The sequence below is a fragment of the Thermobia domestica genome, chromosome 3, assembly GCF_964235325.1.
Source record: "Thermobia domestica chromosome 3, izTheDome1.hap1.1, whole genome shotgun sequence".
NCBI lineage: Eukaryota > Metazoa > Arthropoda > Insecta > Zygentoma > Lepismatidae > Thermobia > Thermobia domestica.
In genome coordinates, this window is record NC_137456.1 from 84,342,260 (window position 1) to 84,355,933 (window position 13,674).

The 13,674-nt window shown below is 34.6% G+C and overlaps 2 protein-coding genes across 2 annotated transcripts in view; one reads left to right on the top strand and one right to left on the bottom strand.

Moving 5' to 3' along the window:
- LOC145680563 (cytochrome P450 3A16-like) overlaps positions 1-13,674 on the top strand; it is a 148,715-nt gene that overhangs the window by 14,014 nt on the left and 121,027 nt on the right. The gene's annotated exons all lie outside the window — the stretch shown is intronic.
- LOC145680562 (uncharacterized) lies at positions 477-10,004 on the bottom strand. The gene is made up of 2 exons (XM_081751197.1): positions 7,963-10,004; positions 477-3,439 (listed from the first exon to the last, which is right to left on the bottom strand). Exon 2 carries the CDS (start codon positions 3,435-3,437, stop codon positions 1,452-1,454), a length of 1,986 nt encoding a protein of 661 aa, XP_081607323.1. The 5' UTR covers positions 3,438-3,439; positions 7,963-10,004; the 3' UTR covers positions 477-1,451.

The following is a 13,674-nucleotide window of genomic DNA, read 5'->3' on the forward strand; positions in this document are numbered from 1 at the left end:
TTAGCAAGTAAAGTTACTTCAAATTAACATGATAGCGAACTATGATCTTAATAGTGAAAAATAAAATTGAAAGGAGGTATGGTAATGTATCATCGTACCATTGAAGTTGAATATCATATGACCGAGCTATAGGCAATCGTGAGCTACAGGAAGTTTGTTTAGGGATGCTCTAGCAGTCCTCCTTCATGTATAGGTTTTGTGTAGTTTTTATAATTATTTGTTGTCTTGCACTGTTCATTTGCTTTTGAAAGTCAGGAAAATTGAAATGAGATGGGGAAAGTAAGATAAAAATGCTTCAAAGTATGCCAAAAGTCTGGAAAATCTGATACATTTCAGTTTTTTTCCTCAACTGTCCATAGAAGGTATTGAAGAATACCTCAGAATCAAGACATTCGAAAAGAAACTTATCTTTATGTAGTAGAACCGTAGGTTCTTGAAGGATTTAAAGAAAGTACGTAGGATCTTTTCGCGGCAAATCCCAGATAGAGAAAGCCGTATTTATTGTTGAAAAAAATAGAAGTATTAATTACAAGATTCACATATCCAAGATTTCATAGAATAAAATAATGATATATATATATATTAAAAGATTATATCTTGAAGTGATGTTTTGAAGTATGTTAAGATTTAGAATTTCCAAAAAGACTTCAGGACGAAGAGTTAAATTTCTAGTTGAATTAATCGAAAGAATTAAGACTAAGCAGCCAGCCAGTAAGAACCGTAGTTCTTAAAATATAAGTATATGCTCTGGGTGGATGAGAAAAAGAGTCTTCTTCGGATGAATTCTCGCGGTAGTTACGCGTCTATGATTTTAACACTGAATAATCTATCTGTGAATTTTCACAGTTTATATATTTAACATTAATCTTGTTGTTCTCGCCTTTTGGTGTTAAGAGATTTCAAAAAGGAAACATTTAATCTCTCATGTGAGTGTCTTATCATTGAACTTCAAAACATCACGTACACATAGTCATAGTCATCCATTTGTTCATACATTAATAATACTTCTGGAACCAAGTATTGACTTTGAGTACATAAGATAGTTAACAGAACAGAAAAACAAAACTTTAAAGCTGACAAATTATCGATGTTAACTTAAGAAGTCATGATCATGTGCCTTAAGTAAACAAAAACGGCAACTAGAGAATTATCTACAAAAAGCAAACACAACGTGGATAGCTGAAAGATTATCTATAGCAGTTTAGTTCGAAGTCAACCTCAAGCAATGATTTCATCTTTAAGTCTTATCAGTTTAAAACCAAAAGTTCATTCTTTTAGAATCACTTAAATGAAAAGAAAAATATACTTGCAATTATATCAGAAACTAAAATATACAATATTAAAGGAAAAAAAAATAAAAATATACTCCTGGTACAGCCATATATTACACTTCCCCCCTTATCGAAAACAAAATTTTATATCGTAAAATTTTGTTTTAAGTTACTCTCTGCTTATCTAATTTTGTTTCTAGGACTTGGTACTTTTCTGTTCGTGAGAGGAATTTCTTCTGATTCTGTTACCTCCAATGAATTTGCTATTTTACTCATTATAACCACCTTATCAGCAACATCGTCTCGTTGTTGAATCTTATTTACAATAGTTGGCTTAAAACATATCTGTCTGCAACATGCATCATCTTTGTACCATTTGTAAAATAACTTCAAACATCCGCATCTTTTACAGCAACAACAAATTACAATAATAATAACTATTGCAGCACAGACATACGCAATAATAGATAAATTTGATACAGTATTAGTATGATTAAGTTTCCATTCTTCTTCAGATATTTGCTGTTGAATTTCATCAACCTTGTGACTTGCATATTTCAAGTCTTGGACAGTATTAATTACATGTTTCAAAGGCAAATCTATGGTTATATCTGAAAATGGAACTTTCTCACCCAATACTTCACAACAATCTAAAGAGAGGTTAAATTGAGGAATTACATCTTTGTGGGAAACATTAACTGACAGAATACTTTGGGATTGGATTAAAGTACGAATACCATATGCTTTACAACCATTGTCTAAGTGAATTTTGCCAGATCCTTTCAAATTGACATCATAAGGTTCTTGTGATTTACAAACAATTGTTAGTTTTTCATTTTCTGGAGCGATATACAACCAATTATTATTACCTATAGGAACTAGCATTAGTTCTGTTAACTGTACAATTCTTTGATTGCAATCATTAGGTATATTTCGAACATATTGAAGCAGCTTAGCTTCACAATCTTCATGCAAATGTGTCGAAAGAATAGGGAAGTTTTGTTTACAAATAAACCAATCATCTCTTAAAATTTTACATTTTTGAAACTCTATTTCACTTATTTTAAAATAGTGTTGTTTCGTGCTATCCATAAGTAACATTTCCTTTTCTGGCTGAATAAAAATGTATTTATCAGTTTCGTCTACTTTAAACGGAAATGGCATTACTTTATAAGTGAAATATTTCATATTTTCCGTGAGGGGTAATCGAATGACATAACCTAATATACCATCATTAATAAAGACATCTAAAGAAAGAAGTTTCAAAAGTAAATACCCATATGAAACGCTAAGGGGAATGGGTAATGATACACCATTATTTAAGTCAACTTGATTAATTTTAAAATGTTGAAGTATCTGAAATGGGGTTATTATGTGTGGTTGTAATATTCCATGTTGAGCATTTAGGATAGCTCGTAGGACTATATCATACTGTGCTTTCAGATCTCTACACAATTGATCTAATTTTTGAATGTGATCATTTAAGGCTACCTTTAGTTTTAAATTTAGAAATTCTTTATTTAACTGAGAAGCACGTTTATTCAGCTCATTCTTTAATAGTTCTATATTTTTACTTAATAACTCTTCATTATTTTCTACAGCATATAAAGTATTATTAATTGAATGTAATGTCGATTTGACCACTACCATTTGTTCTTTGCTCAGTTTCAGAAAATCTTTCTGATCAGTTACTAATTTATGAATCTGCTGTATGTAATAATCAGCATCATGACTATCCAAAGTCCCAAATAGTACCTTTGAAATTTCACCTACAAAATTGAATATTCCTCGTTTATTTCTATGAGAGTCACTTGTGACTTTTGTAGTTTGATCTATGATTTTACGTAACTCTTGAATTCCTTGTAGTTTTTGAAGAATTTGATTCCCATTTATGTTATCACAACTTGTTTTGTTGGCTTGTACCATATTTAAATTACATATGTGTTTTGTGACAGAAAAATACTTATTAATTACATTATAATTAAAATCTAACATAGACAGATTCACAAACACAACCAGTCGCCATTCTACATTGTATATTTGTGTGAAACCCAAATTATTATAATATAGTCCAGGTGAATCATGGAATTTTTCCACTTCAACGCCAAGGAAAGCAAATCCCAACGGGAGAGAAATAGCCAAAAGCAGAAAGAGTAAACGAACCATACCTGAAAGAGGTATGTTATGATATTAGAACTTCTCAATAGTATAGTTTTAGTCTATTCGCATGCACAGTTGTTACCTTTCCTCCTCTTTTAATCTGACAATTTACACCTTTTGTGTTAATGACTGTATAGGGACCTACCCAATAAGAAGTTAGTTTTTTCGAACGTCCACGACGTACGGATTCATCAAAAAGTAAAACTTCATCACCAGGTTTGAAAAGAAATTCATTGCTATCTTGATCATAATATTCTTTGTTCTTTTCCTTGGATATCTGCAACTTTAATTTGGCTAGTTGATGAATTTCTTGCAGTTTCTGCTTTAACTCTTTGACATAGTCGTCGTAGTTATACAGAGGTTCAAGGGGTTTCTTTTGGAGAATGCCTGGAATATTAGCTTTCTTACCAAACAACAACTCATGAGGTTGAAAATTTGTACTTGTGTGAGGAGTTGTGTTATATACAAAAAGAGCATAAGGAATATAGGTGTCCCAATCTCTTTGGTTTTCAGACACAAAATGTCGTAAAAATTCTTTCAGTGAACGATGAAAACGTTCTAGACTACCGTTTGATTGTGGGTGATAGCTAGAGGTATTTATCTTTTCAATTTGCAAAATTTTACATACTCTTTTCATGATATCTGACATGAAATTACTCCCTTGGTCTGTAAGAATTATCTGTGGAATACCGTATTTTAAAACTATATTTTCTACGAAAGCTCTGGCTATTGTATCAGCATCTTGTTGTGGTAGAGGGACTGCAAATGTATATTTCGAAAGTTCTTCTTGGACTGTTAACAAATACTTGTTACCTTTGTCTGTTGTTGTTAGGGGCCCTACAACGTCTAAACATACCTTTTCTAAAGTGGTACTAGGTGTAGTTGTAATTTCGAGAGGCATTTTTACTTTAGAGCAAATTTTGTTTCGTTGACAACTGTCACAGACCCGAATGAATTGTTCTATGTCTTCTCTTAACTTTGGCCAAAGAGATATTTCTAAATCATTTAATTTCATGTATTCTTTTACTTTTTCGTACGTACGACAAACACCTTGATGGCCTCCTATTGCAATTTCGTGAAATTCTTTTAATATGTGTCTTTTGGTATCTTCGTCTAAAAGGTTTCTATCTGTTACATCTGCTTCTAATGCATACATTCTACTTAGAGCATCTGCATTTGTATTCCTTTTTCCTTGTTTGTACACGATTTCATAATCTAGCTCTTCTAATTGAATTCTCCATCTAATTAATCTAGAGGTGGGATCCTTTACCGAAAAAACCCAAGTAAGTGGTTTACAATCCGTGACAAATGTTACTTTTCTGCCTAGAATGTAAGGTTTGTAAATTTTGGAAGCCCAAATTATCGCAAGTAATTCCTTTTCAGTTGCACTGTACCGAGTTTCCGCTTGATTCAATTTTCTACTTGAGTAAGCAATAGGTTTATCTTTTCCTATTTCACCTTGACTTAAAATAGCTCCAATGGCGTTGAGGCTAGCATCTGTGGTTACTATGAACGGTTTTGAAAAATCTGGGTATTCTAAAACAGGAGCTTGAGTTAGTTTTTCTTTCAAAGTTTCAAAAGCAAGTTGGTGATTAGCAGACCATTGAAATTCTGCGTCTTGTTTCAGGAGAGAGGTTAGAGAATATGCGATTTTGGCGTAATCTGGAATATGTCTTCTATAGTATCCTGTCAAGCCTAAAAATCCTTTTACTTGTTTCTTATCCTTGGGGACTGGAAATTCCATGAATTTTGAGATAAGCCGGGGATCTGGCTTCACTCCGTCAGCTGTAATGACATGGCCTAAATAAACTACTTCTGGTCTAAAGAATTCTGATTTGTCTGGTTGTAATTGCAAATTATTTTCTCTAAATCTTTGAAAAATCTCTCGGAGTTGTTTTTCATGTTTTTCTAGCGTGTCAGAATATATTACGCAATCATCAAAAAAAAATGAAACATGAAGTACCTTGTAATCCTGATAGAACTGTATTCATCAAATATTGAAATGACGATGGAGCGTTTTTTAGCCCAAAAGGCATTCTAAGATAATGAAAATGACCTTTGTCTGTTGAAAAGGCAGTTTTCGGTCTGTCTTCTTCCTTAACTAACACCTGATTATAACCAGACGCAAGGTCTAAAGTGCTGAAGTGTTTGGCTTTTCCTAAACGGTCCAAAATGTCTACAATGTTTGGGAGCGGAAAACAATACCCAATAGTCAGATTATTTAAATTTCGAAAATCAATTACCACACGATATTTCTTTTTCCCGGAAGCATCCATCTTTTTTGGAATAACTAACATGGGAGAATTGAAAGGACTCGTAGAAGGGGTAATGATTTGATTTTCTAACATTTGTTCTACTTGTTTGTTGACCTCTTCGCGATAAATTTCTGGCAATCGGTAATTCTTTTGGTTTACGATACTACCTTGAAATTCTGGTTTGAAAGGAATAGAGTGTTCAATAGCTGCTGTTGCAGTAAGTTTATCTCCAGGGAGAAAAAATATATCATTATAGTCTATACAGAGCTGCCAAATTATTTCTTTCTCTTTTGAATCTAAATGTTCTAGTCTGACAAGAGATTTTAGTAGTTCTAATCTTTCACTAATACTACTATTGTTACTATTGTTTTTATCCTGTTTTATGTGAGCAACTAAAGTTTCGTCGACTTCCACAAATTCTTCTAATTCGACTGGAGCAACTTCAATAACCTTTTCTTCGTCATTTATATTCATTAAACAACTAATGCATTTATTATCTTTGGCTACAGTGAGGCTCTCCGCAAGAAAAATCCCTTCTCCTAAGGATTGTTTTGAAACTATCCCTACGCCATTATTCTTTGCTGGAATTTCAACTAATAGTTGACAGCGACCTGGAATAGTATATTTCGTACTACTTGTTTCAAATGATATGATGCATTCATGTTTCTCTAAGAAATCTCTACCTATTATTCCTGAATAGGAACTAGGTAATAATTTATCTACTACATGGAACAAAGCCGGAATAGATTTCTTATCAATTTCTAAATTTAAAGTTAAAGAACCACATGAAAATAAAGGGGAACCTGATATACCCTTGATTTTCGTAACTTTACTATGATCAATTTTATTCACTAATTCAGGAGACAGAATGTCTTTATGAATGCATGTAATGTCTGATCCCGTATCTATCAAAAAATGTTTAGTACTTGGTCCTAATTCTTTTATTTGTACTTCAAGACTACCTGGAGGTTTTTCTTTACAGCCCTTTTTCAGAGGAGGAAAGTAAACAGACTGCTGATTTACTCCCGTCGACCGTTTCCCGCATTCATTTTTATACACTTATTTTGATTCATACTTTTCTCTGTACCTTGTCCCTGTCTTCCTTCAGAAAGACACTTCGACCCACAGCTGTGGCCGGAACAACAATACTCGTACTTACTAGTAGAGTCTTCATGCATCTCATGTGCATGGCAACACATATGGGATCCCTCTAAACTTTGGTTAGCACTATACCGCACATTTTTATTTTGTGTGCCTTTACTATGTTTTAGTCTACAATTGGCCTCAATGTGCCCAGGCTTCTTGCAAAAATAACAAGAAATGTTTTTCTTAAATTTCCTACTACCTTGTGATTGTGAGTTCTTCCCTTTCTCAGTTCTATCCTTATTAGACAATTGGTTAGATTCCTGTTCCAAACAAATTTCTACAGCCCCACCAAAATTTAAAGTGTCACTGTCTTTACTGCGAGCTATCATTTGAATTTTGTCGTCTGAAAGACCTTGTATGAAAGATGCTTTAGCTAAATGCTGAATTAGCTCTACGGCTCCTGGAACATGGTTTTCGTGTAATATTCTTACCGCTGCTTCTTTTAACTGACTCTGCAGGGAATCGATGCGTGAACCCCAATCTGCGATACTCTCGGTTTTGTTCTGCCTGGCACTAAACAATGAACAAGCGTAAAAATCGATAGTTCTCCTAATCGAATAATTTTCTTGTAATACTTCTTTTACTTCGGCCCAAGTTCCAGTGGCACTTCTAACTAACAACTTTGACTTTGCGTCACCAATAATACGTGCTTTCACAAATTTCAATAACTTACTATGTTGGGACGGTTGAACTAGAGAAAAAGCTGCATCGCAGTTATCTATAAACTCAGGAAGAGCACGTTTGTTTCCATTGAATGGGTTATGTATTAACTTTAAAGCTTCCGAAATGGAACAATAATCTGTTTCAGAATCGGCGTTACTGTTTGTTTGCGAATGTGCCATGTTTTACAGAAGTTTATGTAGTTATCAATTTACCTTACTAATCCTACAGACAAAAGTATTATTTAGCTTAAGATAACCTTATAATCCTTTCGGACACTCCCTTCTATCGAAGAACGTACAAAAGCGCGTGTAGTGAAGTGGGTTTCCTTCTTCGTAAAGAACGCGTATTAATATTCTTTTGTCCTACTCTTAATAACTTGTATTTCTGGCCACGGAAAAACAGTTATTCACACTTGAATTCTTCCAACTGAATCTCACAAGAAACCTAAGAAATTGTTTTGTACTCACTGTTTGTTGTGGAACTGTAAGTCCTGGGTAGATTGCCGCTAATCGTGCTGAAACAGATGCTGGTCTCCGCTGAGAGATGAAATCTAGTTGTCCTGGGTACCCTTTGTTAGTTCTCTCCGCTGCAAAACCGGGGTCTTGATTGTCTTCTTGTATACTGGCAACAAACTGTTACATGGGGTGTTCACAAAATGTCTCTGCTTGGCAGGATTCGGTTCTTGCTGTCCTCAGGTTGCGCCTGCAACCTGGCACTCCGTAGTAAGGAAATTGAAACTTCACACTTCGAAAAATTGTTAAAATGTTGGCTGCTATTTTTCTTCGTCCTGGCTTACATAGCCACCCAGATGCATATATATAATGAAAACCCGTAGTTTTCTTTTTCTTTTGAAGAAAGACTCAATTTCAATATAAAAATTGCAGAGACTGAGATTTACTGCTCTCAGTTCCGCCAAAAATTTTTTTGAAGTTTCCTGGTAAGATGGGTTAGTTTGAGATCGAACTCAGGTCGATATGTTACGGCTCCGCGAATTCCATCGCTGCCACCAATTTAACTGTAGTAGAACCGTAGGTTCTTGAAGGATTTAAAGAAAGTACGTAGGATCTTTTCGCGGCAAATCCCAGATAGAGAAAGCCGTATTTATTGTTGAAAAAAATAGAAGTATTAATTACAAGATTCACATATCCAAGATTTCATAGAATAAAATAATGATATATATATATATATTAAAAGATTATATCTTGAAGTGATGTTTTGAAGTATGTTAAGATTTAGAATTTCCAAAAAGACTTCAGGACGAAGAGTTAAATTTCTAGTTGAATTAATCGAAAGAATTAAGACTAAGCAGCCAGCCAGTAAGAACCGTAGTTCTTAAAATATAAGTATATGCTCTGGGTGGATGAGAAAAAGTCTTCTTCGGATGAATTCTCGCGGTAGTTACGCGTCTATGATTTTAACACTGAATAATCTATCTGTGAATTTTCACAGTTTATATATTTAACATTAATCTTGTTGTTCTCGCCTTTTGGTGTTAAGAGATTTCAAAAAGGAAACATTTAATCTCTCATGTGAGTGTCTTATCATTGAACTTCAAAACATCACGTACACATAGTCATAGTCATCCATTTGTTCATACATTAATAATACTTCTGGAACCAAGTATTGACTTTGAGTACATAAGATAGTTAACAGAACAGAAAAACAAAACTTTAAAGCTGACAAATTATCGATGTTAACTTAAGAAGTCATGATCATGTGCCTTAAGTAAACAAAAACGGCAACTAGAGAATTATCTACAAAAAGCAAACACAACGTGGATAGCTGAAAGATTATCTATAGCAGTTTAGTTCGAAGTCAACCTCAAGCAATGATTTCATCTTTAAGTCTTATCAGTTTAAAACCAAAAGTTCATTCTTTTAGAATCACTTAAATGAAAAGAAAAATATACTTGCAATTATATCAGAAACTAAAATATACAATATTAAAGGAAAAAAAATAAAAATATACTCCTGGTACAGCCATATATTACATTTAGAAATAAAGCTTGAGGAGCGCCGAAAGGTGGTAAAACTTCAAGATTTGAAAGAACAAATCAATAATTTGAATGCTATAAAAGGAAACAAAAAGATTTGTTTGTAGATAATCAGGGATACGACAAATTATGACAATTGAATACTTGAATGTATTCAGAATGCAGAGATATTGTTTGGCTCTACTGAATTGCAAACGCAGAAATTTTGACTGCCAGTACTTACAGGACCAAAGTACACTTACGTATATTGTATTTTACAAAAAGTTAAAAAGGAAACCCTCTGGATGGCTGAGAATGGATACAATTTAAAAAAAAAAAAAATCTAAATCTAATCTTAATAATGTTAGCAGTGTTGCGGATTAGGGAAAATTTACTTAGTCGTGAAAATCAAGATCGAAATTAAGGTTGTGACTACTTCTACTAGATTTAAACTCAAATAGTTAATTCAATCTCTAGAACAGCGATTTTTCAATTTGAATGCTCTGTGGCGAGCTCCGTCGTTGCTGTGTGGATAGTGTGCGTGCTCCTTTCGCGCGGGAGACCAGAGTTTGATTCCCGGTGGGAACTCACGTTGTTCGGATCCCACGATAAGCTGTAATTGAAGTTTTATATTGCCTTGTTGCTGAAAAAGGATACCAAACTCACTCAAATCAAACTTAAAAAAAAAAAAAAAAAAATTAATACTCTGTCACATTAGTTTGTTTACTTCCTATTTCAGTGAACCACAGGGGAAAGAGGAAGAAACATGCAGGTAAACAGATCTTGATAAAGTACAGTGATGACAGGCAAAAAAAAAAAAAAAAAAAAAGATTGCGTGGTTGATGATTTTGCAACCATGTTACTATTTGTGAGTCCAGGGCTACACGTACACTCATGCCCAAAATTATTGTCGCATGTCTGTAACTATGTTGTTGTAGGAATATAATTTGATAACGAATTCGCCCAGTATTTCTTATAATGTTAGTATATGTATAATCGGCAGACATGTATGTGGGAAATTTCATGTCAAAAGAGCAGTACATAAGAACAATAAAACGAAAATAAAACTTTCTTGTCCGTTTAGCAACATATTGTTTTACTCATTCTAATTTTCTTATTTACAATTCTTATCCTATGAAATTTACCACAAATATACATTTATCAATTATACACTTAGTATCAGTATTAAAAGTACCTGCAAAATCATCAAATTATATTCTTACAAGAAGATAGTTATAAATATGCGACAGTCATTTTGGACATGAGTGTACATGAGTGTACGTCGTAACTAGCTGCTCGGATTTTCAGAAGCCCCTCACACACAGCAAGAAGAAGGTAGCAAAGATTGATAGCAGAGGGAAGCATTGATAGAAGACAGTGGTGACAAAGACGTATGGCAGAAGGTGTCATTCATAAGACAGTGGTGACAAAGACGTATGGCAGAAGGTGTCATTCATAAGACAGTGCTGACAAGCAAAGAATGCATATAGCAGAAGGAAGCACTGATAAGACACATTGTGACGGGCAAAGAAGGCATAATCGAGGTTTTGCAGCTACACTATTCGTCGATTCGTTACTAATCGAACAGCCAATCTTATTTTGTATCATCATGCCTACTTCTTTCCCTCATTTTTTCCTCAGCCTGTTTTCCTCCAATCTCTAATCGTAAAAGTCATACCTTTAGGTGTTGGTAATTACTGTTCTAGAGTAACGTAACTTATCGGCATTATCATAAACATAAAGCACACATACACACAACACGTAAGATTTGCGAAAATATGCTTTGATCCTCTGAAACAGCTCTGTTTGTACAGTCCTGTTTAATTGCGTTTGAACATTCAAAGACAAGTAGACGTACGTAGGTTTGTGTTTACTTGCGAAGACTGAAGTAGTTTGAAACTACCGAAAACCAACAAACTTTTTACTACAGCTGCAAAGGCAAAAAACTTTTCAAGTGCTGTTGCTGAAGAGAGCGTATGCTTTGGTTTCCATGAGAGCACCTCTGTAGTTAAGACACTCTACAGGACGGTGCGATGTTATGAGTGTGGGGGATGAATAAAAAAAAAAATGTGCCCTTGAGTGAGGAAGCACATCTGTGGTTTGCAGCTTTGGTATGAAAGAGCAATGTCCCTCTTTCTCTGTGTGACACCGCGTATATAGATGACGTAATATTCTGTATATTTGCTTTTCGCTAAAACTTTCTAGGCTGGATTAAAATTAAATTGCATCTCGTGATGCAAGTTCTATTATTAAAATATGGTTCTTAGTAGCATTAGACTGCTTCTTGTTCTACTATTCTTTATTTTCAAATATTGTGTATAAGTGCTGTTCTTTCCTTGCGAAGTCAGGTACTTCTGTTAGCGTTTTCACAAATGTTTGATCAGATTCAGTAGTTGATCATAAGTAATTTTTGCTTGTGAACAGAATTCCATTCGGTTGAAAAAGTGTAGAAGCTTTTTCCTGGTCAGGCTTCCTGAATGAAGTTTTCCTCATTCACACCAGGCAAATGCCGGAATGGTATCTACCATACAGGTCCCAGACAGCTTCCTTATCTTTCCTTGGATGATGTAATCGCCGAGGGTCATCATCCCTCACGGGACGGGCTAACAAGGCCATAGATGCCGGAAGTCCAGAAATCTAATTCCTAATCCTAAGGGGAAAAACTCCAAGGGGATAGTTTACTCTTTAAAAAAAAAAACTATTTCAGGCGGTTTTCTTCATATTTGAGAAATGGACATTTAATCAATGTTGGATAAATTGCTGTACTTCGTACGAAAATATCCACAAGGAATATTGTATTCTTGGAGCAAAGTTTTTCGAACTCGTTTCTTGAGAACAACTCAGGTGATTATATTTAATTAATAATGCATTGTAAATAACTTCTATGGAAATATCCACAAGGAGTAGTTTAGTTTGGGGGGTGCCTTTTTTTTTAATGGAATTTTGCGGAAACCACGTAATAGGTTAACTCTGTTCGTAGGTTTTTAAACTACGAACGTAGTACCTCTAGGGCCCAACTAGAGGTGTATTTTCCCTCAAGTCCCCACCCATGTCTTTTGTGGTTTCCCCTCCACATCCCCTTTAACATCCGATTTACAATGTGTTCGATTATCGCTCATATCTCCGTTATTATCTACGCAATATCCAAAAGTGGGCCTCTTTTATTATTTTTCTGGTTTTGTTGGTAACTTGAGCTGTGACACTCAGTCCTTGCCTTAAGCCACACTCACTATCGTTCTTGATGAATGATGATCAAAAATAAATATTTTTCGATTTTGTGGAATATATCGTATTATTCGTATTTTTCAATTTTTCTTTTTTTGGGGGGTGTCAGTTTTGATTCAGGGGAGGCTTTTGCCCCTAATCCATATGATTCGTTGTTTCATTATTCACCATCTATGGACCCGCTGTGTCACCGACTGACAACCGGCAGCTGTGAATTAATTGACAATCTGTATACTAAAATGCTAGGTTTATATGTTTGTCCCCAGTCCTTTCGACAATATCTCGAAAACCGCAAGCGCTAGAAACGTGCCGATTTCGCTGAAAGATCCCAAGTTTTGTGTAATTTTCCAATTTTCATTCAAATTTTCAAAAACCGTGTCGTTATTGTTCTATTCAACATTTTAGGGGCCGTTTTGAGCCTATAAGAGTAACATTGTTGCTTGCCGAAACTATGGTGTTAGGCAACCAGAAGAGAAGTTACGTATGGCGGGTTGACGGACATTGCAGGCTCTTTGCTTAAATCCTGGCAACTTCCAAGGTTTCAAGAGATGCAATGAGGCGTACTCAGACGGGTATGGATTTATCAGAAAAAAATATTTCCACTTGATATCGTGTTACTTCTACAAATTTGCTACAAACTCACTCCAACACCTATATATTTCACTTCCTTTGTGAGTTTCTTAGCCGTTGCTTGTGTGAGTAAGGGCACATGCACAGTGGAAGGAGATTCATGGTGATTACAGAACGATGAGCTGAGTATACAGCGCAGGTTCAGCTAGTATTATCCAGTAAAAATAATCATTACCATTCACAGAATCTCACCCACCGCTAGTAAAATTTATAATTTTCTGTTATACACGTTGTGCTCATTATTCATTTCTTGACTTTTTTACACGTCATCCTATCAAGGATTCATATATACAATTTCTGTCTATATTGAAGGCATTTAACACTATTTACAATATATACATGCTATTATTCA